The sequence below is a fragment of the Canis lupus genome, chromosome 6, assembly GCF_003254725.2.
Source record: "Canis lupus dingo isolate Sandy chromosome 6, ASM325472v2, whole genome shotgun sequence".
Lineage (NCBI taxonomy): Eukaryota > Metazoa > Chordata > Mammalia > Carnivora > Canidae > Canis > Canis lupus.
Window position 1 is genome coordinate 28648974 of NC_064248.1, and position 25293 is coordinate 28674266.

At 42.7% G+C, this 25293-nt stretch overlaps 1 protein-coding gene across 2 annotated transcripts in view; it reads left to right on the forward strand.

Annotated features, from left to right (window-relative positions):
* Window positions 1-20708, forward strand: part of PARN (poly(A)-specific ribonuclease) — a 155195-nt gene extending 134487 nt beyond the window's left edge. For both annotated transcript variants that reach the window (XM_035718207.2, XM_025416454.3), the window contains exons 23-24: window positions 10355-10548; window positions 19692-20708. In XM_035718207.2, coding sequence (XP_035574100.2) covers window positions 10355-10548; window positions 19692-19744 — 247 coding nt within the window. In that variant the 3' untranslated portion in view covers window positions 19745-20708. The remainder of the gene's footprint in view (window positions 1-10354; window positions 10549-19691) is intronic.
* Window positions 20709-25293: the final 4585 nt, after the last annotated feature.

Below are 25293 nucleotides of genomic sequence, written 5' to 3' on the forward strand. Positions count from 1 at the left end.
TGTCACTTGCCTCACTGCTCTTGGGGGGAACCATTCACCCATTTCCTCTAATCCATCCATTTTACAAACCTTGACTGTAGAGGGCTGATTGACTCTGTAGGCCCTGGGCCAGGCACTGAGAAGCCCCATACTCAGCATATAGTGTGAGATCCTGTTCTTGCTGAATTTACGTTCTAGTGGCAGAGAGAGAATTAACAAGTGAAGAAGTAAGTAAGAAGCCCAGACAGAGGTGGAAAACAAAACAAGATAGAGGGATAAATGCTTCAGGGTCAGGGGGCCACAGAAAGCCTTTCTGAGAGGGTCTTTTTTCAGATAAGACCTGCCCAAGAAGAACTGGCCCCAGGAACATGGGGCTTGGTGGTGGGGAGGCAGTGAAACAGTTAAGAGTGCCCTCCCTGCACTTGGAGGGCCGTCACAGGTCTACCTAACCAGCTACCTGACTGGGGAGAAGTCACTTACTCTGAGGTGTCTTGCCTGTAAAATGGAAAAAAAAACAAAACAAAACAAAACAAAACACCTATCCAGTTGAAAATGCTCGTCTCTAAGTGTCAAACGAGAGAATTTTATAAACGGGCAACTTTTTTAAATGAAAGGTGGCTAGGGCAGCCCCGGTGGCGCAGCGGTTTAGCGCCGCCTGCAGCCTTGGGTGTGATCCTGGAGACCCAGGATCGAGTCCCACATCGGGCTTCCTGCATGGAGCCTGCTTCTCCCTCTGTGTCTCTGCCTCTCTCTTCGCTCTCTCTGAAAGAATAAATAAATAAACCTTTTAAAAAAAATAAATAAATGAAAGGTGGCTATTATACCCAGCAGTGTGAACCTCCCAACTCACTGAAGGACTTACCCTCTGTCTTTAAGACTTACTGTAAAGCTACAGGTATAATAACAGTGTGGTGCTGGCATAGGAAAGATAAATAGATAACGAAACAGAATAGTGGAATAGAGTGTCCCGAAACAAAACCACACATTTGTGGTCTGTTGATTTCCAGCAGCATTTCCATGCAGGAATCCCTTCCTGACATTTCTGGGGACATTTATGTTACTCTAAATTGTGAGAAAAATCAGTCAAGAAATCAAATTAAAGGGAAAAAATCTGTAGGAATTAAAGTTTAACCACCAGCATAGGTATTACTAGTTCAAAGGAATCCCCTGACCTAAAGCTGAAAGCAAGAGTGGAATCAGTGTCAAAGGTTAAGGGCAACAGTTCTGAAATGAGGATGGAGTGTATGGGAGAGAAGGGGCCATGATCAAATCTGTCATCCTTGCTTGTCACTGCTGCCATGTTGTGAGCGTATGTTTATAGCCTTGCCTGGTGCTAACAATGAGTCATTTTTATAAATAAAAACATATTAACGAGTTTACACACATCAGTACACTTTATAAAAATCCTGCAATTCTCATTTCAAGAAATAATAAGTTTTGGAAGCAGTCTTTAAATTGGCAGTTCTGAAACATGTTTCTGTGTAATAGTGCTGTTGACCTTGCTAGGATACCCAAATATTATGTTATCTTAATAGAATCCAGTGGTGTTTTAGTGTCTGAATATTTGCTATAAGGCTATAGTTCTTTGTAAGTACTTTTACAGAAGAAATGCAAAGGCGTAAATAGCATTGTGGAATACTTTGATGTGAGATCCGGTCATCGAAAATCTGAATTAGGTCGAGCAATATCAATTTTAACAGCAAAACTCAAATCAAGGGAAGCAGACAAAATATTTTCATCCCTCAAAGAGGAAATGAGCTTATATGAAGCAATATGTAGTCTAACGCCCAACTTGTATTTGCTTTGGACACACTAAGAACAATTTTGACCAGCATCAGCACAACATGAAAGAAATATCTCTACATCTGGAATATTTGTCATAAGACAAATATTAGCAATTAATACTTGTGTGCCTTAAAATCTCATTTAAGAATAACTTTTAAATATTAAATATTTGTGACATCTTTCAACATTTAAATGATGTTTATTGGGCATCCATTCAATGCTAATGTCTTACTCTTTTAATGTTTTCTATCACCAAACGCCTGTATCAGGTAGAGATTATTTGCATGGCATTGAAATTATTTTGTTTCAGTATGTGTTTCATGATAATAACAATACATTTATTATTATATTTTACTCTACTAAACTAACCCCTGAAACTTTAAATATAGCCCTATCACAGAAAACTGATTCATTGTTTATGACTATACCTCATTATTATTTAAAAACATGTAGTACAGTGCTATGGAAAATATAGAATAATTTATGATTCAGGATTTCAGATTTCTTGGTCTCAAATTTTGAAGATTAATAACTTTCAGGAATTTGGAAAAACTTAAAACTCCTCACAAAAGTACTGGTAATCCAGAAAGCAAACTTAGTTTTGTTAACAAATAATTCTGAAAAAAACAAAAAACCCCAAATAATTCTGAAACAATTGCATAGTAGTATGCAGAAATTGAACTTCTACTCTTAAATCACACCATATACATAATGAACTTGAAATGACTCAGAGAGCTAAATGTAAGAATTACAACTATAACATTTCTAGGAGAAAAGATGGAACAAAATATTAGTAACTTTGTGCTGTAGTCTGAATCATGACACCCCCACCCCCAAATTCATGTGTCAAAACCCTGATCCCCAGTGTGATGGAGTTAGGAGATGGGGTCTTTGGGAGATGGTTAAAATTAGATGGGGTCATGAGGGTAGAGGCCTCATGGTGAGATTAGTGCCTGTGTAAGAATAGGAAGATGGGGAGAGAGGGCTGTCTCCTAACTATCTATAAAACATTGCTGAAAGAAGTAAAAAAAGATCTGCGTAAATGAAAAGATACCCCATGCTCCATGTTCATCGATTTGAAAACTCAGTATTGTCAAGATTTCAGTACTAGCTAAAGTTATCTATGGATTCAGTGCAATTCCTGTCAGAATCCCAGTGACATTTTTGGCAGATATAAAAAAAAAATCCATCCTAAGATTCATATGGATTCCCAAAGAATGCTAGATAGCCAAAACAATCTTGAAAAAGAACAGATTTGGAGGACTAACACTTCCTGATTTAAAATTTACTTCACGTATATGGTCAGGTCATTTTCAGTAAGAATGCCAAGACCATTCAGTGGGGGAAAGAACAGTCTTTTCAGCAAATGGTGTTGGGTAAACTGGATTTCTACATGAAAAGAATGAAGTTAGACCCTTACCATACACCATGTACAAAATGAAGTCCTCTATCTGATAAGGGATAACTATCTAGAATATATAGGGAACTAAAACTCAACAAAAATAACAAAAACTAATCTTACTCAAAAATAGGCAAAGAACTTGCATAGATGTATCTCTGAAGAAGATGTATGAATGGCCAATAAGCTCATGAAAAGATTCTTAACATCACTAATCATTAGGGAAATGCAAACAGAACCACGAGATACCACCTTATACCCATCAAAAGCCAGAAAAGAATAGGTGTTAAGGAGGTCACAGAGAAATCGGAGCCTTGTGCACTGTTTGTGGGAATGTTCTTATGAAAACAGTATGGTGGTTCCTTGAAAACTAAAAATAAACTTACCATGTGATCCAGTAATTCTACTTCTTGGTATATGCCCAAAGGAATTAAAAGCAGTGTCTTGAAGAGATCTTTGTACACTGATGTTCGTATTAGTATTTTTCACAACTGAAATATGGAAGCATCCCAGGTGTCCATTGACAGATGAATGGATAAGCAAAATGTGGTGTACCCGCACAGTGGAATATTATTCAGCCTTAAAAGGGGAGGAATTTCTGACACATGCTACAATGTGCACATTGCTCGACATTTTGCAAAGTTAAATAAGCCAGTCACAGAAAGACAAATACCGTATGATCCCACTAATATGAGGTACCTGTTAGAGTAGTTGCAATCAGAGTGGCAGAAAGAACAATGGTTGCCAGGGGTTGGGGGGAAGGAGAATGGGGGATTACCATTTAATGGATACAGGGCTTCAGTATTGTAAGATGAGAAGAATTCTAGAGATGGGTGGTGGTGGAAATGGCACATTATAAAGTATTTAACAGCACTGAACTGTACACTTAATGTGGTTAACACGGTAAGTTTTACGTTACATACACTTTACCATGATTAAAAGAAAACTCGGGAAAGCCTTTACACAAATGTTCATAGTATTATTATTTATAACAGCACAATATTGGAAGCAGCCCAAATGCCCATCAAGTGGTGAATGAATAAATGAATTGTGGTATAGCCATACTAGTAAATAACACTACTTAGTGCCAGAAGGAGTGAAAGACCAGTACTGCAGCTGCATGGATGTTTCTCAGGGCATTATGCCAAGTGAAAGAGCCAAACACAAAAGACTAAAATACGGTACAGTTCCCTTCATATGAACTCTTAGAAAAGACAGAATGATAGAAACTGCAGGCAGATCAGTGTTTACTGGCATCACTGCAGACACTGCAAGTCTGTACAGAGTGGCACAAGGAATCTTCTTAGAGAAAGGGAACCATTCTGTGTCTTGATTGTTTCAGCGTTTACATGGTTATATACAATTCCAAAAATTAACCAAGCTCTATACCTAAATGAGTGAATTTCATTGCATGTAAATAATACCCTCATTTAAAATAAAGAGGGGAAAACTTCATGGGCAGCCAGATTTTTGTGGCTTTGCAGAAAAAGGAATGTGTAAATAAATGTAATGTGTAAATATAACCCATTAGCAAACATTTTTTTTTCTACTGACAGGAAGAAGTTAATGGAGATAGTCACCCTAGAACAATTTGATTTGTACTTGCTGACTTGTCAATACTTTAACTTCTAGCAAAATTCTGAGTTTGATCTAATAGTCATTGTAACTGGAATGGTTTATCATTTGCATCCCCCATATAAATGCTGATGAAGGTTTAATGTTCAGTTCTGACACACCAGGTTGTGTCTCTAACATTTTATTTTTTCATTAATTACCACTTCTTCAGTGGATTTAAATGTGCATTTCATATTCATTATGAAGTAGCTCAGTTTGTGCATTAAAATTCCACTCGCAGAATGAGCTCAGACTCATGGAAGGTGGTTTTGCCTGATTTTTGTTGACCTTTGACATCAATCTCTAGAATAGTGAGAGAGACAAATCAAGGAACTGCTCTTAACTATAAAAACAAGCTAAGGATATCCAGAGAGGAGATGGATGGGAAGGTGAGGGATATAGGGGGTGGGGATTAAGACCACGCTTAGCATGATGAAAAAAACAACAACAACAAAATAAAATGTTAAAAAATTAAAATCAGTCTGTAAAGGATTGTCTTACCAGCACACACATATGGAGAGTACCCATACATATATACATGTGCACACACAGCCATACCTTGAAAATGTATAAATAGTAAAAAATTAAAGGCTCATATATCTGGTTTTCCATATATAATAAAAACTGGTTTTGATCTAAAACTGCTTTATTAAATTACATGGGATATAGTCACAGCTTTTATTTTTATTAAGAGAATGATAGTTCAGAAAATTTTACACAAGCGTGGATATTACATCCATATACCCAATTAACATCTGAAATGTATCCATTCCACGCATATCTGAGGGCTTTCACAAGCAGGATGTCCAATAAACAACAGACCTTCCTAGGAAGCAAAGGATTCTTGTTTGAGAGCAGAAACTACAGATGCGGAACTAAGAAATATGTTGTAAATTAATGGGAAGAATTTATGAAAATCCTTTTTGTTGTTGACACTTTGCTCCATTTATATTATTACGCATTTGTGCGCTTGCTCTCTCTTCCTGCATCCTCCCATCTGTGTACACACGCTCCATATCATGCTCTCTCCTCCCCTTTTCCTTTCCCTCTTTCTTTTTTTCTTCCTTCTTTGTTTTTTTTTTTAAGAGAGGGTGGAGGGAGAAGGAGAGAGTCAGAATCACAAGCGGACTCCCTGCCGAGCACCGCAGCTCAAGCTTGATCTCAAGACCCTGAGATCATGACCTGAGTCGAAACCAAGAGTTGATTGCTCAACCAATTGAGCCACTCAGGCGCCCCCCATTCCCTCTCTTTTTCTCTCCATGCCTCCCAACATACTTACTTTTTTTTTTCTGAGCCATCTGAAAGGAAGTTAACTACATCATGATCCTTTGTCCCTAAGTCCACTAAGTAAGGATATTTTCTTACACACCTACAGTACAGTTACCAACCTCGGTAATTTAACATTGCTAGGATGCTTTACCAGTCATATCCCAGTTTTAGTATTTCAGCTGGTATCATCTGTCTCACTCCCCACCCCCCTCCATTATAAGGCCCAGTCTGTGATAACGTGTTACATCTAGTTTTCATACCTCTTTAGTCTCTTGGGACAGTGACATTGTTGAAGAACACCAGTCCCTCCCTCCTACTACTTTTTTTTTTCCCAGTAAAATATTTTCCATCCGGATTTGTCTGATACTTCTTCATGGTTGCATTTCAGTTACACGGTCCTGACTGGAATACTGCACAGGTGATGCTCTGCAGGTACCAGTGTGTGGGGAGACCATCTCAGATCATGCAGATATCCTGCCCTCCATCAGAACATCTCCCCAGGCTGAGCAGCTGCGGAGAATGTTTGCCTCGACCATCCTTCATGTGATGGTTACAAAGGGATCATCTGCTAACTCTGTTTCTCTTCTCCATTACCAATTCCTAGTTAGTACTCAGCTGTAAGAGCTCTTTCTTCTCTCCTCTCTTTGTCATGTATTATATAAACCCATACAAATATAATATATATTATAAATATAAATGTAAACCTATTTTTTCATCAGCTTAGAATTTGTTACTGCCCCTTACTTATTTGGGTGCTCAGATACCTGACCAGAAAGAGCCTTTTCCAGCCAGGCCCTCCGTACCTGTAACATGCCTCCTCACATCTTGAGCAGTTTCCTGCCTTCTTGTATTCCGAGATGTTCCAGGCTCATTTTGTGTCTCCTTTACCCCAGCCATGGAATAAGCCAATTCTTCCAGAAGCCCTGTTTTTTCTTAGGGTGTTCAATTTTAGAAATTATGATGTAGACACCTAGTGTGTTCACTGCTACTGGAGTTTCTTTGCTCATAGGCTCTTTCATTAGATAGTGCATGGATGTACACACATACATACCCCCACATTAGTGCACACATGTGCATATGCATGTGGATGCATAAATATGCACACGTACACACATATTTATTTTTAAATCATGAGCTTAAGCCTTGTCTCCAATATTATTCCATCTCCAGAGGGCTCTTCCTTGTCTTCCTCTACTTCAGTATGTGTGTGTCTGGCTTCAACACATTCACTCATTTGCTTAGTACTATAACACATCTAAGAATTTTTCAAAATTGCTTCACTCATTTGACAACAGAAGCAAACCTCCTAAAGAGCTCAGGATTTGAGTTCTTTCCCACTCCCTATCCAAGACTGGGAATACTGGACTTATACATTGCTCTTTTGCACTTTGCTTTTTCTACCTTTTTTAAAATTTTATTTTAACCAGAAATCATTCTCTATCAGTTGAGATCTTCATTCTTTCTTATAACTGCTCAGTACTTCACCGAATGTATGTACCACAGTTTAATCAGTTTCCAATGCTTAGACATTTAGGCAGTATTTTGCCTTGGCAGTATTTTGTAATTACAAAGAAAGCTGCAATGAATAAATAACCTGTGCATATGTATTTTTGCATTGTTAAAGGTATATCTTCCAAATTCCTACAAGTGCAATTGTAGACTCAAGAAGTAAGTAAATATGTAGTTTTGTTAATATTGCCACATTCCCCTCTATAACAGTGAGTTCATGGCTCTGCCATGACTCCCCTCAGATTGAGAGTTATTTGTGTATCAGAGACATTAACCTTTTATCAATAATATATGCTACAGATATTTTTCCCTGGTTTCTCATTTGTCTTTTGACTTTGCTCATCATATTGATTGCCATGCAAAAGATTTTTATGAGATTAAATTTATAAATTTTTTATTGTGTCTGGATTTTGGATTGCAAGTCATAGTGAGAAAGCCTGGGCAGCCTGGGTGGCTCAGCAGTTTAACGCCACCTTCAGCCCAGGGCCTGATCTGGGATCGAATCCCACATCGGGTTCCCTGCATGGAGCCTGCTTCTCCCTCTCCCTCTGCCTGTGTCTCTGCCTCTCTCTCTCTCTCTCTCTCTCTGTGTCTCTCATGAATAAATAAATGGAAATCTTAAAAAAAAAAAAAAAAAAAAACACTTAAAAAAAAGAAAGCCTTTTTGTACACCCAGATTTTGGAGGAATTCACCCAGGTTTTATTGTAGTACCTACATTTATTTTATTGTAGTATCTACATTTATTTTTTACATGTAGATATCTGATCCGTTGGCTGTTTATGCTTTTGTATCAAGTGAAGAATGAGTTTAATTTGTCCTTTTCCAGTAGTCTCAACACCATTTCTTAAAAGTTCATCCTTGCCCCAGTAATTGGAGATATGACCTTCATTGTACATCAGATTTCTATATGCAGTTGAGGCTATTTCTGGACTTTGTATTTCTCGAAGTCCCAACTGAGTTTTCATTAAACATTCACATCTCAGACACTACCAGGTTCCAAGATTTACAGCACCAAGGAATTTTTAGGCCTGTTCCCCTTTTGTGGTGGAAGAGTGGGTCCTTATTATTTTCTTACACTTTTTGAATTTTCCAAATTTTCAGAAACCAGCCAAAATTATTTTTTATCTTTAAGAAAACTGTTTAAAAGTAGCGTACCTGGGTAGCTCCCCATAGGTTAAGTGTCCGACTCTTGATTTCATCTCAGGTCATGATCTCTGGGTCATGAGATGGAGCCTGCATCTGCTTGAGATTCTCGATCTGCACCCCTGCCCCTCACTCTCTCTAGCTCTCTCTAAAATAAATAAAATATTTTTAAAAAACTTTTTAAGGCTATTATCAGTTTTTATTATTTTTTATTATCAGTTTTAAACATTACATTTAGCATGAATTTTTAATAACCCTCCAAATATTACCATTGGTACCCCCCCTTTTCCTTATGTCTCCCCAATAAAAGAGATGTTTCAGAAAAGTGCATGTAATATATGTGAAAAAGAGGACAAGTGGAAGGCCAATCAGCCAGTCTTAAGAGCCCATGTGCTCTCAGCCCTATTTTGCCTCCTATGGCTTCTAAGAACCACCAGGGAAACAGTTTATCTTTTTCCTTCTTTGCATGAGTGAACAAGTGTGAAGTACAGAGAAGACCAAAATGCAGGACTAACATAGAGGAACTGGGAGGACTGGGTAGCCAGGTTTCTTTATATGTAACGTTTTAAGTATTTGCTTCCTGAGAAAAGGCTGAAATCAGGGTATGTCTGCATTCACTCGCTCTCTCCCTTTCCGCCCCCTCTCTGTACTTGAATGGCCTTCCTGAATTGGAATGACTTGATTTTTAAATGTTTCTCATAATTTGGGGGCTATAATAAAAAATCTATTTATAAGACCCATTTGGAGGAGACAGGACTTACATGGGCCATGCGGTCTCTGTTTTTATCAAGTTATATTTCAGGGAACGTATTTTCTCAAGGAAAAATCAGGACATGTAATTTGATTTAATTTAACATGTCACATCCTATAAAGCTTTAAAAGTGAAGCCAGGTTTAATTATAAATTTGACAAGTCACCGTTTTGGCACAGAAGAGAATTATGTGAAGGTAGGATATGCCCTGGCTAAGTGGATTCAGATGATGAGCAAGGTGATAGGGTGCACACTCAAGAGTTCTTCTGTTGTGCTGCGTATCTCATTAGTTAATCATGAAGGTAACAATGCTGTCTTCCAATTTAGCACCCCCAAGACTATTGTTTTGTTACCGCAGCTCTACTATTCTGTTCTGCTCTTCTGCTCTAGGAGCTCTACCAAAACAGAGACCAGCAATTTTCTTTAAAACTTTGTTCTTTGAGGAGCGCCTGGGTGGCTCAGTAAGTTAAGGGTCCGCCTTCAGGTCATGATCCTGGGGGGGTTCTGTGATTGAGCCCCATGTCACCAGGCTCCCTGCTCAGCCAGGGAGCCTGCTTCTCCCTCTGCCTGCCACGCCCCGCCCTGCTTGTGCTCTCTTGCATGTGTGCGCTCCCTCAAATAAATAAAATCTTTTTAAAAAAAAAATTTCATCCATTGAAGTGCTAAGAACAGCTTGGATTTGTATGTGTATGTACACAAGCATAACGTAGAACGTGCTTCTGAGTAATGCTGTCAGCGGGGAAACTTTTAGACTTCAGTTCCTATATAAAGTCTTTAACTTTCACATACAGGTTGTTGGCTGCTAGTTTAGTGGTTACAGACTTAAGAGTATTTAGACGTTTTATAGGCTGGTGTTCCTGTTAATCTCCACACCTTTCATGTCCTTCCACTGTTTGTGTTTCAGTCTTACAGCGACCAGCACAGTAGGAAAGAGAAACTTGAGTCCCAGCCCAGCCGAGGCGGACTTGGAGGCCAGAATATCAGGGGAGATTTCGGACACCGAGCTCGAGCAGACTGAGTCCTGTGCAGAATCCCTCTCTGAGGGAAAGAAGAAGGCCAAGAAATTAAAAAGAATGAAGAAGGACCTTTCACCAGCAGGTCTGTATAAGATCTTACTAAAGTTCTGGACTTGTTCACTCTTTAAGGCTCTAGAAACTCATAGTTTGGGGGGAGAAATGATAGCAGGGCTTCGGTTGGCGCCAAAGCCCACGTGCAACAGTCCCCACCCCCCACCCTTATCGATGGTTTCCTGTGGTCAGCGGCAATCCAGAAGCAGAGGATCCTTCTGACTTGTCATCAGCAGGTCATTGGTAGGGGCACTTGGGTGGCTCAGTGGTTGAGTGTCTGCCTTTGGTTTGATTCGTGATGCCGGGGTCCTGGGATCGAGTCCCACATCGGGCTCCCTGCAGGGAGTCTGTTTCTCCCTCTGCCTGTGTCTCTGCCTTTCTCTGTGTCTCTCATGAATAAATAAAATCTTTTAAAAAAAAAGGAGAGAGAGAGAGAAGGTCATCAGTAGCCTAATGCTGGGTCACCATGCCTATGTCATTCCCCTCACTTCATCTCATCATGAGGGCATATTATCATCTCACATCATCACAAGAAGAAGGGTGAGTCCAGGGCAATACGATTTTTTAAGAGAGAAAAACCTATTCATATGGCTTTTACTACAATGCATTGTTACAATTGTTCTTGTTTGTTATTAGCTCTTGTTAATCTCTGTGCATTTATAAATTAAACTTTATCATAGCCGTGTATGTGCAGGAAATAGCATGGTGTATATAGGGTATAGTACTACCGGAAGTTTCAGGCATCTACTGGGTGTTTTGGAATATGTCCCCCGCAGATGAGGGTGACTGCTGCAGTTTTCCATGGGACCAGATGCTTTTTAGGATTCATTTAATTTAATTTGAGGAATCCCTAAAAAGCCCTGTCTCTTGATAGAGGGAGGCTTGGCAGGGGCCTTCACAGTTAAAGATGGTTACTCTGCTTTGGTAATCCTCTCTCTCTCCTCCATGGTTTAGAGGTTTTGCTGATGTGTGTACGTAGCCTCAGTATCTTAAATGTGCATTTCAATTTGCACAGAGGCCTCCTCCTACACATGTTATTTTCAGTGGCAGAATTTTCACCGTTCCCAGCAAAACGCTAGGCAGCCTGGATTTCTCTCATAAGCAGAATTACATAAGGAGCAAAGGAAACTGGAAACTAACCCAGGTTGTGAGCCTAGTATGTGCTAGGGGCTGTGTTAGGAGCCTTTTCTTTCCTTATTTAATTCCCTTCTCACAGCAGCCCCGACGTAGGGACGTAGGGGATTATCATCCTGTCCTAGTGACGCAGGTGTCTGACTCAGAGAGGTTAAGAAACCTGTGCAGATCCATGTGGCTAGCCCCAGAAGGGAAGTCCAGGCCTTCCTGGAGCTGAATCCCCTGTTCTTCCCATCACCCGGATGCTATGGGGGGGTCCATGACCAAACTCAGCCCTTCAGGCACAGACCCTCTACAGTGCTGGACTGTGACATGAGTGGGGGGCTCACTGGTCAGCCGGGCTGGTTCTCTCTCCAGGAGATCGGCCACCACCTTCTGGGCCCCTTGCTTGACTGCTGCTTGCTTGGGGTCCAGTGCAGCATTTCAGGCTTGGCGGGAGTTCGATCTTCCCTTTAAAGTTCTGAGATGGTCATCAAGTTTCACTTCACAGTTAAGAGATTGGAGGCCTAATGGGGAACATGACTCACCCGAGGTGCCGGAGTCCTCTGGTCTGCCCTGTGTCTGCTCAGGATAGGAGGGTCTCTCACCCAGCCCCAACTGTCCGTCTCCTGTGTCTCCCATCACGACGGCTTCCTGGTGAGCAGAACCAATAGTCAAACCAAAGGAAAGTCAGAAAACAATGGAATTTGCTTCGTATGCACGCTAAGAATTCCTCGTGTTCCAGATTAGTCCCTCCTTTTGTGTGGCCTGACCTGGCGGCAGGGAGTTTTCTGCATCTCATTGATAGTAATGAAGTCAAGAGAGGCAGCAAAGATATTGTATATGTTTTTATACTTTACACTGAAGCCGAGCTTTCTCTGAAGATTTCGGGTCTTCTTTGAAGCCCGAATTGTGTCTTTCCACTGCCTCTTGAATCCCCATGGTCCTCCATGACATGCCTCCCCTCTGTTCCCTAAATGGAGCATTGGAGAAGTTTTTCTTCTTCTGTAACACTCTTAATCTTTCCCTGGGATCCCTTCTTAACACTACCTCATCGTATGTGCTCAGCGAATGTTAACACTGAGTGTCGACATGACTTCAGGAGATCCGGGCTAGTGTGGCAGGGGGCGGGGTCCCCTCTTGTGTTCTCTCCCTCATCTCCCAGTCTCTTCTGAAATTTTCAGTTTCTCTCTTAGCTCTCAGGGACAAGATGACAGGTGCCCCCCCCCCTTCTATCTCAGCATAATCTTATAGGTATTAACATTCAAATACCTAATAATAGACTGCTTGAATAGATTAGCTCCCTTTATAACTTCTATCATTCTAAGCGAAAACTTTCTGTGAGTTATTTGGGGTTTTGAATGTATAATACCGTCATTAAAATAGGTTTTTATTTTCCTCCCATTGACAGTAAAGCTGTCACTGCCACAAGATTTGAGCTAAAAAAGAAAAAAAAATGATAGATTTTGTACTTCTTTGTCAGTCTCGCTCAAAGAGAAAGACAGAAACATCTTGACAGCTTTTAATTGAATCAGAGAACTTGAGATAATTGGGCTTCTGGAGCCCCATTCACCGGGCGAGACCTTCCAGCAGCACAAAGCTGGAGGTTTAATGGGTCCTTCTCGTCTGTTCCGTTGTAAGCATTTAGCTCTAATATTCTCAGCAGGTTGTCAGCCAAGATACCAGGCTCTGAGCCTGTGGAGTCAACCAATTTGGATTGCTTGGTGATTTTCATAAGGTCCTAGGGTGAGTGAAAATACAAAGGTCTGACCCTGTGAAGGATCTGTATTAAGCACTCGGGTTCAGAGCGTACCAGGAGCCATGAAGACCTCATTGGGGTGTTGGCAACAACCAGATGGGACAGTTTGGTATGGTGTGGGAAAGCCTGACCTGCAGAGACAGCTTCCAGGGCATCCTGTCTGATCTCTCCTCCTGGCAAGCATATCTTGACAGGGCCACAGGTAATTCATGAAGGTGTGGTGGGTGCCTGGCACTCTCAGCAAAAGCATGAAAAGTGTAAAAGACACTGTTCCACAAGTCAGGGAGGGTTCTGTTTTCTAAAGAGGAAATAATAGCAAAAAGGAGGACCATAGAATATTGTGTCTTGTAGCAGTCCTGGGTCAGTTGGTGGCTTAGTAAATCCCACACAAAACAGTGTCATCTGTCTTAGTTACACATTTTAATATCTAAGATGTACTGAGAGTTGGGTACTAGACCCCTTCCCAGCTAACAAAATGACTTCAACTGCAAAAGAAATGACTGTTTAGTGAGTTTATTATCATGTAGTTTATCATGTATTATCATGAGTTTATTATCATTATCATTTGTGCCAGGAACATCCTTTGCATCTATTCCTTATAAAAACCCAGTAAAGTATAGATACCATTACTTCTGATTTCTAGAGAGGACACGGGCTTAAAGAATTCAAACTGGCAAAGTCAAATATAGCTGGTGTTGGGGGCTCTGGGGAGGGGACCGTCTGATCCAGAGCTCACACGTTGTACCTACCATTCTGCCATATATGAAATTTATCCAAACTTTAGAGGAAGCAAAGGACTCTTTAGAAAGGAGCTGGTCAAGAGCAGAAACAACAGCCAACTTGGACTTTCTTGTGATGAAGTCATGTGACCAAGCAACCATTCTCTTTAGGAGCTCACTATGTACATATTATGTACTTAGCAAGTATTTTCCTCCTAAGTGTTGTTTCTATCCTCTTTTCAGGATACAGATGTATAATGTAAGTCCCTTCCTCTTATATTTATTAAGATTGGTATAGAATGGTAGTGCTATCTGTTTTTCCTCGGGGGAAATTCAAGGTACATTCTCAATTGGTGTGTAAAGAAACAGAGTTCTTCCTGTCGTTTAGGCTGAAATAAAGTATCCCTAGGACATGTCCCCCAGACAGTGTTTAACGGATGAGTTTCTACAGCACACCTGTTCCTGCTGATAAGTGAATTGTGTTCCAGTGTCCTCTTGCTGACCGGACTGGCCATTTTCAAAATACTGATGGACAGTCCAGTAGCCAGGCCCAGTTAGCATTTACAGAAGAGTGCCGGAGACACTGTGACTATTCCTGGTGACACTTTGTCATGTAATAGAGAGGCTGCTACAAGTCTTTTTCCGCTTTCCATTTAAAACACAACACAGCAGACCTTTAAATGTTTGCCAAGAACCAGGAGTGTCACTGGAGTCTTGAGTAATCGGTTGAACTTTTTAAGCTTAAATCCTAAGGTTACAGTATGAAAATTTAGGATTAGAGTAGCAGTCTGCAGTTGCTGACCATCCAGGCTAGGGAAGTCCAGCCAAGGAGCTTTTCAATTCCTCAGTTACAATGTGGCTGATAGCCTCGGTGTGGCCCATGAGGAGTGTGCCTGTGGGCAGTACGCTGCTCAGTCCTTGTCCCTCCTGGCAGCCCTCTACTCGGGGAAGCTCTGCCTTCTTGGTGTGGGAAACTGCCTCTTTACCTTTGGAGCATTTTCCAGTTAAATACATTCATATAGCACCCCCACAGGATCTTTCTGTATACAGAATTCTACTCTAGAAAATGATACAATGGCAAATTTCCAATATTTTAGATTCTGTTCTTGATTCACCTGAGGGAAGAAACGTCTTCGCTCTTAGAATCTCTCCTTTTCAGCTCTGGATAGAAGAAAAGTAAAGACATACAAATAGTCACCTTTTGTGTTAACCACATTTTCATTTCTTTTGTCATTTTGTTAATAAAAATAATATGCTCGCTATGAAAATCTGTAAAATGAAGAAAAACAAGAAAATCAAACCCAGTGGTTGCTTGATACTGTGTTAAGTGTTTTTCCTCTGCCTGTCATTTTTATACATGTTGACATCATACTTCATAGACAGTTTGGTATCCTGTTCTTTTCCCGTTTAAAAAAACCTCTTGGCCAAATTTTAATTATCAGTATAATATTTTATATTAAAGTTTTGTTGAATTTTAAAACAGCATTCCTACTGTCTTTTGCAGGGTCAGCTTTATTAAGATACAGTTTATGTACAATAAGTCATCACTTTTAGGTGCACAATTTGATGAGTTTTGGCAAATGCGTACAGCCATATAACCATCATTGTGATCAAGAGAGAGAACAGTCATAGAGGCACCTGGAGGCTCAGTCAGTTAAGCATCTGACTCTTGATTTCAGCTCAGGTCCATGATCTCAGGGTGGTGAGATCAAGCCCCATGTCAGGCTCTATACCTGGCAGGGAGTCTGCTTGAGATTTTCCCTCTTCCTCCTCTCCCTCTGTCCCTACCCCTCTTCTTTCTAAAATGAATACATCTTTTTAAGAAGAGAGAGAGAGAACAGTTGTATCATTCCAGTTGTAAGATTTCCTCATGTCTCATCCCTCCCAGCCCTAGATCCTGGCAACTGCTGATGTGCTTCTTTCTTAATATGTTTGAGATTCATTTTGCTGTTGCACATACCAGTGGTTCATTCCTTCCTATTGCTGAGTTAGTATTCTGTTTTATGGACGTATTGCTGTTTATCCATTTTGCCCGTTGACATTTAGGTTGTTAGCACTTTTTTAGAAACTAAGAATCAAGTTGCTATAAACATTTGCAAACAGTTTTTTATATGAAATAACTTTTCATTTCTTTGGGATAAATACCTAAGAGTGGAATTGCTGGGTCTTAGAGTAAGTAAGTGCATGTTTCACCTTCTAAGAAACTGGCACAGTGTTTTCCAGAGAGCCAGTGAGGCTTCCAATGGCTCTGCACCTTCACCAGTATTTTAGCCATTCCAGTGGGTCTGTAGTGGTGTCTCATATGGCTTTGACTTGAATTTCCCTAATGACTAATAATGCTAAGTATATCTTTAGGGTGTATAATTAGTTGCCATCCAGATCTCTTCTTTGGCAGAATGTCTTTTCAAATCTTTTGCCCATTTTTTCATCAGGTTGTTTTTTTCTTGTCCTTGAGCGTTGAGAGTTCTTTGTATGTTCTGGTTATAAGTCCTTTTGGGTGTCTTGCACATTCTTCCAAACTTTGTTTTTCTTTTCATTTTCTTAATAATAACCTTCAAATAGTAGAAGCTTAAAATTTTACTGAAATCCAATTTATAATTTTTTTTCTTGGATTATGCCTTTAGTGTCAGATCTAAGAAATCTTTGCCTGACTCCAGATTACAAAGATTTTTCTGCTGTGTTTTCATCTAGAATTTTTATGGTTTTAGGCTTTATATTTAGAGGTACAGCCCATTTTGAGTTAATTTTTATATATGATGCAAGGTATGCATTGAGATCCATCCTAACAGGAAGCCGGCATCCAGAAATATTTGTTTAAAAAGAAAAATTGTTCCAGAATTCTTTCCGCTCAAATAAAACAGGGCTGTGAAAATGAGCTCCTTGGAGCACTGATCTTATCTCCTTATCCACCAGCATTGAGACTGATCCTTCAGTCTACAGCAACCCCCTTTCTAGAAAGTGCTAGAAAGAATACCAGTAGTGACCTCCAGCCCCCTCTGGTCCAGGTCTCTTTTTAGGTGGTTCCTAAAGTTCTGGTTCCTCTGGACATATTGTTGCCCAGCAGCTGCACATTTTAGGTAGTGAAAACTAGGATCTTGACTGCAGGCTGTCGGCTTCCTGGGAAACAACCATGTTTAGTGTTGGACCACCTTACCGATAAGGGGAAGAGACCCAATGTCCATGAAAAACTGACTATGTCAGGAACTCGGCTGTACCACGGCAGGCCCATGTGGCAGAAAGTGATGATCAATCCAGCTGATAGATGAGGCCGTGAGAGGTATTCAGAGCCACACAGCCAGTCAAATGGCCAAGCCAGACTTGCTCATCCAAAGCTTTTGCTTACTCTGCTATTCCTCACCAGCTCCTCACCAAGTCACTTCCTGTGTGTCTGCTGGCATGCCGCCACACCCACACATGGTCCCATCCAGCTGACAGCAGGTGCTATTAGAAGTATGACAGTGCAGTTGCTTTCAACCATTTAGCTTTTTGTTTGTTTGTTTGATTTCCCTCACAGCTAGTTTGAATTTATTTCAGTTCCCCACACTCGGCATTGTGGCTTTTACCTTTAAAATGGCTAATTGACTGCTGTGCTATTTCTTTGTAATGTGGATTATAAAAATGTCCTATGGGTGTTGCTTTTCCTACTTACAGTCAGGGTTTTTTTTTTGTTTTGTTGTTTTTTTTTTTTTTTTTTTAGATTTTATTTACTTGTTTGAGAGACAGAAAGTTGAGCAAGCAAGAGAACATGAGCTGGGGCTGGACCGGAGCGGGGGCGGGTACAGAGGGAGAGGAAGAAGCAGGCTCCCCACTGAGCAGGGAACCTGATGAGGGGCTCAATCCCAGGACCCTGAGATCATGACCTGAGCTGAAGGCAGACGTTTAACTGCCAGGTGACTGAGCCACCTGGGTGCCCCTACAATCAGGTATCATATGAATTTGTGATTGAGAGGTCAGGCTAGTAGTGTCTTAACACAGCCCATCTGCATTATTTACTTGTTCTGGGGAGGGGAGTGTCTGTGTGTTTTGTTCTTTAATAACCTAACTGGATCCTGGGAATCTGTCACGCGGAGCATCTCCTGTCCCTCTTCACTTCTCAAGAACAGTCTTACACACAGTCTTTGCTGGGAGGAGACCCAGGGCACCAGACTCCAAGTATCCCTCTCCCAGTCTTCTCATCCTCTCCGTCTGAACTTCATCTCAGGAAATGATCCCAAGTGGGAATTCTCGTGTTGGCTGAAATCCTGTGTTATTTTGTGTGTTCAGACCTAGTTATCTTTAGACATTCCTGCCATTGAGGTGGCTGCTCTCAGCTGAGTGATTTCCTACTTTGCAGGACCTCGCACCTCCTCCAGTTTTAAAAGTTACCATTTTAGGCAGCATCCAAGCCCTCTCCCCTCTGGAATCTCTGGAGTGTTAGCAGCTGGGGCTAGCTTTGCCCATTTTCCCTGCCACCTCTGGTGCAGGAGCTCCTGGTCTGTCACACTTTCCATTGGGGCCACGCTCATCTCTGACTTACTTTCCCTTCACTCAGCTCGACACAGCTGGTCCAGGCCCCCACCTGGCTGTGCTGCTGTCATTACAGAGAGTGGCATTGCAGCTTCCGGGTAAAACTGTAACTGAAGAGGACCTTCGACACTTAGCCAGTGTTGCTGAACTCTGAAATGGCTGCACGCTTTGACTTTTGCCCCTTTTGGGGGTCTCTGAACCCTCATTGGTCAGCTTCTCTAAAAAAGTCACCAGTCCCTTGGGTTTCTCTTCTGGGTTCTGGCACAGAGCACCTGGCACAGAGAAACCTGGTGTCCTGGGACATGACAGGCTGTGTATGTCATGGAAGGATCTAGTTCCACCTCAGCCACTTGCTGGCTGTGTGAGACTGCTCACCTTACCTAGCTTCTCTGAGCCTGTTCTTGAATCTGTAAAATGGGGATATTGATGCTACTGTGCTTAATTAATTTATTAATTTGAGAGAGAGCACGAGCGAGAGGGGCAGGGGAAGGAGAAGAGATTCAGACCCTACACTGAGTGTAGAGCCAACATGGGGCCTGATCTTCCCACCCTGAGATCACGACCTCAGCAGAATCCAAGAGTGGACCCTTAACTGACTTTGCCACTCAGGTGTCCCACACCATGCTGGGCTTTTATGAAGATTAAATGAACTGAGGGCCACTTGGCTGGCTCAGTCGGTAGAGCACACAACTCAATCTTGGAGTTGTGAGTTCAAGCTCCACACTGGGCATAGAACTTTTCTAATTTAAAAAAAAAAAAAAAAATTTAACTGAGTGCCCAGCATGGTGGCTAGCAAAGAATGCAGCTTGTGCTCCCCAAGAGAGATGTGAAGTAAAGAGGTGTCCAAGCAGGGAGACCTGTCACTGATCCTACATGTGATGTTGAGTGGGGTCACCTCCGGCTGCTGGGCACTGCTGCCCATGGGCAGGGGTGGGCTTGCCGTGTCTGGCCCAGGCCTGCCTGCAGTGGCCTTTGCAGCCAGCAGTGGATGCTCTGCTCTTTGCTGGTTGTTGGGGCCTCCAGGTGCCATCCTCACCTGTTCACCGTGTTTGGTTTTGTGTCCCCCCGGCCCCCCAGGAGCCATCCCGGACAGCCCTGCCAAGCTCTTCGAAGTTCCCGACACGTGGTAACCTGGGCCTGAGGGAAACACATCGCTGGTGCTGTGGCTGCAGAGGAACCAGCCAGCACATTCGGAAGCCATACTGTATTTAATTTAATAAAATGTGGTATGGGAGGCGTTTGAAACCAAGTATGTGTCCTGGAAAAAAAAACAAAACACAACAGTTTTTATTTTCATGGCTGTGTCTCTCTTCTTCCCTTTTAATGTAAAGTGTCTGCTGACACTCAGCACGGTTGTAAGCTGTCGTGAATGTGCACATTATGAACCAGTTGATTATTTGTTGCTTGTGTGAAGCCTTTGCTTTCATGACTTTTAGCACATTTAAGAATCCACACGACGGGGAATGTCGGCTGTGAAATAAGCAAAGAGCCAGCATCCTTGGGCACGGTGATCAGAGTTTTGGGTTGAAGTCTTTCTCGCTTCAAGGGGTTCTCTCCTGATTCGGGGGCCTCCCAACGGATGGGGAGATCACTCACCTCTGCCCACTTCCCCCCATAGCTGCCTGAAAATCCTCAGCGCTCAAGCCCATTTTTCCAGTAGGAAAACATCTCCTGCTGTCCACCTGCAAAGGAGCTTACCCTTTGCCTTGGCCTTCGGGCCATATCTGTTTAGAGTCCTTTTTCCTAAGATGTGAGTTCCTCACGGCGGACTGTACACGTCCAAAAAGTTCACTTCTGTTTTTCCATGAGTGCTGTGTCCACTTTCCCCTGTCTCCGCCTGCTCGTCATCTCTGAGTGTGTGCCTGGGACTGAGGTGGCACATGTGTGTGCGTGTATGTGTGCGTGAAATCACAAGTGACATGTACCAGCCTTTTCTCTGTTGAAACTGATCCCAACAGTGACAGAATTTCACAGATCTACTTCAGTAGATCTTCATATAGATCATTGTTAGATATTTAACATTTTTTGTATAATGGAAATAAAAAATGAAACATGTATTTCCAAAAGATGAAAATTAAAGGAATTTTCATAGGATTCTGGTTCTTTCCTTTTTCTTTTTCTTTTTTAATAAGTGAATGGCATATTTGATGTTTACATAGATAGGTTGCTCTCAAAAGATCACCCCGAAGAGCTCTGGTAAGTCACAAAGCCTGGTGTTTATAGATTTTTTTTTTTTTTTTTTAAACCCGCATGAATGAGTCGGATGCTTGGTGCTGGAGTTGAGCCCCGTGGAAAACTATAGGAGGGTCTGTGTCTCTTCATGGTGGGTGGAATGGAGCCCTTTGGAATTCATGATGGCATGCGAATTCAGATCAGTGAGACAGTTGCCCCAGTTACAAGCTTCTTAATGCTTCCCCTGCTCCCCTTTGCCCAAGAGCTGGTGGCAGAGTTACAGACCCAAACTGTGGGGAAGGAGTTCTGGCCCCTTCCGGAGCTGTCACTGCTCACAGCTCGTTGGGGTGGTGCACAGGCAGGTGGAGGCAGACACCAAAGGCTGGGGGTGACAGGTCGCTGCCGAACTGTACTCCTTCGCTGAAGTCTGTGGGTGGAAACAGGTAGTGCCTGACACTCTCTAACACAGTGAACAGGAGGTAGACCCACTGCAGGCTGGGTTTGGCGTGCTTGTGGCCTGATGAGCACGCCCAGCAGGAAGACACAGAGCAATAGGTGATCCACCACCATCTGTGAGGTGCAGGGCCACCGTGGGAGTGGGATGGGGCCTGTTGCCCTAAGGGAATGAAATTTTACATTGTCTCCTGAAGCCTGATTTTCCGTGGTCATTGTGCTTTATAGACACACACGGGTTGCACCCCTGTGTCTCCTGGTCTGGGGAAGGGTTTGGGAAGGGGGTTTTCTGGAAAAGGCCTGTGCTTTGAGGCCTGCTAGGGCTGTGCTTGCACTCCAGCTCCAGTTGGGGGTTCTTGGACACATTATTTACCGTCTCCGAGCTTCCGTATCCATCATAAAACCAGGATGATAAACCTGCCTCATAGCGTAGTTGCTTTTGATCTGAAACCCCATTTGTGTCTCTTTCTGTCAACTGGAGAGGATAGGCATGATCACACGGGATTGGGCTTAGAATGAATTACCTGGTGGGCCCCTCATCCATGTACACTCCCCTGTTGTCTTCCCAACTGGATCAAATGACTTAAAACAGCTGAACTGGGCTGGCCATCAACCCACTCCACACATACACACAGGCTTTCTCAATGTCTCTTCGGGTCTAAAACCCTAGGATGGTACTTTGGCTTTTTGATACGGAGGCCCAGGGGCATATGTTGATGATGTGACTCTGTCCAGGTTTCTTATACTGAGCCAAATCTAGAGGCCAGTGTGGAAGTGGGGACCTCCGTGTTTCCCTGCAAATAGGTGTAGCCCTCTGATTTCAGACCCGGGGTGGAGACTGCATGCTGTGTTCTACCTATTTTTATAGCTTTGTATTCTCTACCCCCCCCCCAACATTTTATTATGAAAAATTTCAAACATGCAGTCAACCTGAAAGAGCAGTGAACACCCATTTACTCCCTCCCCCCCGGATTGCACAACTGCCATTTTGCTATATTTGCATTATTATATAACCAGCCACCCCACCCCATCCATCAATTCAGCCTAGTTTGTGATATATTTCTGAGGAATTTGTAAACATGCGTGCACTCCTCCTACCACAAACTTTAGCATGTGTGTCATTGGCCAGAGTTTAATATTTGTTTATCGATTGGGGTCCATGGGGATAAAATGTATAGTGAAATACTCCAATCTTCAGTGTACCAATTGAGAAGTTCTGACAAATACAACCTGAACTATCAGAACATCACCATCACCCCCAGAATATTGTCTTCTGCCTCTTAGCATTCAACCCCAATCCCACTGCCACCCCCCAGAGGCAACCACCCGCCTGCATTTTTTTTTTCACCGCAGATTAGTTTGACCTGTTCTAGAACTTCATGGAAATATAATCATGGTGTGTATGCTGTCTGGTGAGGCCTCTTTCTCTTGGCATGATGTTTTTAAGACTCACTCATGTTGCTGTGTGTTTCAGAGGTTGTGGCCCGAGGTGCCTATACCACACAGTCTGTTCCTCCATTCTCCAACTGATGGACACTTCCTAGTTTGGGGCTACTATGAATAAAGCTACTGGGGACATTCTAGAATTCCCCAGGTCTTTTCCCCAAAGTGGTCACATCATTTACACTCTAACGATGTAAGAGAGTTCTAGTTAGCTCCTGTCCTTGGCAGCATTTGGTGGTGTTGGTCTTTAGCCATCCTGGTGGGTATATAATGTATCTCATTGAATTTTCCTTTGCATTTCCGTGGTGATGGATGATGATGTGCTTATTGGCCATTGGTATATGTTCGTCTGTGATACATCTGTTCAGTTCTCTTGCCTGTATTTTATCGGGTTGTGTCTCTGTTATTAAGTTGTAGATGCTCATTGTGTATTCCAGACATCAGTCCTTTAACAATTATTTTGCAAATATTTAGTCCCACTCTGACTTGCTTCTTTTTTTTTTTATTTCCAGCCTTAACCGAGATACAGTTGACATATAACATTGTGTAAGTTTAACTTGTACAGTGTGTTCATCTGACACACTCATACACTACAAAATAACAACCACCCATAGTGCTGGCCAACAGGAACATCACATCACATGAACACTTTCTTTCGTTTTTTTTTTTTTTGGATGGTGAGAATATTGAGGATCTGTTTGCCCAGAAACTTGTCTATTTTCTTAACAGTATTTTTTCTTGGGGCAGAATTATAGGTTTTTGTTTTCAGATTTTATTTATTTCAGAGGGAGAGAAGGAGAAAGCTCAAGATGAGCAGGGAGCAGGGCAGAGGGAGAAGCAGACTCCCCACTGAGCAGGAAGCCTGACTCTGGGCTCGATCCTGGGACCCTGAGAGCGTGACCCGAGCAGATGTCAGATGTTTAACCCACTGAGCCACCCAGGTGCTCCAGCATGTGTGCTTTTCAAGTGAGCCGTTACTCTAGCCAAACAGCAGCACAAAGAGGGGCTCATCCTTCCTGCGTGTGCAGTTCCCAGACTGGGCATATTGCAGCCCTTCACCTAACATGGAGGGGAACGTGCCATGACCCTTGGAAGCTCCTGCTTGAGGCTGGGCCAGGAACGGGGAAATAAGCAAGTGTTAAAAATAGTGCAGTCTTTTTGGATGATTTTTTTTTTTAATCTCATGACAAGTTTCATGACTTTCATGATGATCGAAATCTTTTTTTTTTTCCCCCAAATGATTCACGAGGTAAATTGATGTGTCTGATTTTGTCGAGGAGGGGAAATAGGATACGTGGAGGCCAGTTTGTGTTTCCCTGGGTTGTGGGTCACCCTGTTGTCCGAGTCATCTGGTCCCCAATGAGATAAGAGCAGTTCAGTCTGTGTTCTCCCACTTGCCCGTCTCCCTCTCTACCCCTTTGCTTTCAGCTAGGCCGTGGACCTGAACTTGACAAAGCCCTTGGTGTGGCTGTGCCTGCTAAAAACACCCCCAAAAGCTGAGAGGGTCATTTGAAAAGGAAATGTTTATTTATTTACAAGTTTATTTATTTATTTGAGAGGGGGGGAGAGAGAGCACAAGCAGGGGAGTAGCAGAGGGAGAGGGAGAAACAGACTCCTCCCACCCCCGAGCTGAGCAAGGGAGCCTGATGCAGGACTCGATCCCAGAACCCTGAGACCATGACCTGAGCTGAAGGCAGAAGCTTAACCGCCTGAGCCACCCAGATGTCCCTTAAATTGAAATGTCTTAGACAAGACATTCCTATCAAAAAAGGGACAATTTAAAAGAAAGAGCCCCTTTCTCTTTTCTTTCTTTCTTTCTTTCTTTCTTTCTTTCTTTCTTTCTTTCTTTCTTTCTTTCTTTCTTTCTTTCTTTCTTCTTTCTTTCTCTCTTTCTCTCTCTCTCTCTCCTTCCTTCCTCCCTTCCTCCCTCCCTCCCTCCCTCCCTCCCTCCCTCCCTCCCTTCCTTCCTTCCTTCCTTCCTTCCTTCCTTCCTTCCTTCCTTCCTTCCTTCCTTCTTTTCTGGAAAGGGGACCTTCATCTCCATTTCAGAAGAAAGGAGATTGAACCTCCATGCCTATTTAAGTGAGAACATGGAGAAATACTAGACCAGAAAGCTTGGAGCCAGAGGACCTCGCCTGTATGTGTGACTCGTGTACACGTGTGAGCCCCGCATGGAGGAAGCCCGTGTGCCTAGGCCGGCCGTGTGGAACCTGTGCCAGACTTCTGACACCAGCCAGACGACCTGTCACCTGCCTCTTGATGCTTGCCTCCTCCAACACAAGGACGATGGTGACAGCAGCCCTCCACCTGGCCGTCCCCCACAGGTGGGATCTTTGTTACTGGCAAATGGCCAGGCCTCCAGAAATACTCAGACCCAACGGGGTTCCCTCCCCTTCCCACAGGTGGGGAGGAAAGTACACTCCATTCGCGTGTCTCCTCTGTGTGCTGCGGCTCAGGGGGCCCAGCCCCTTACTCTTGACACCCAGAATCTGAACCCCAGCATCATTCCTTTGACTCAGGGAGTGCTGATCTCACTGGCAGCTTGTCCTCCATTTGTTAAATGGGGTGCTATGCCTACAAGTCACCTTGACAAATGATCGTGGCCCAGGGG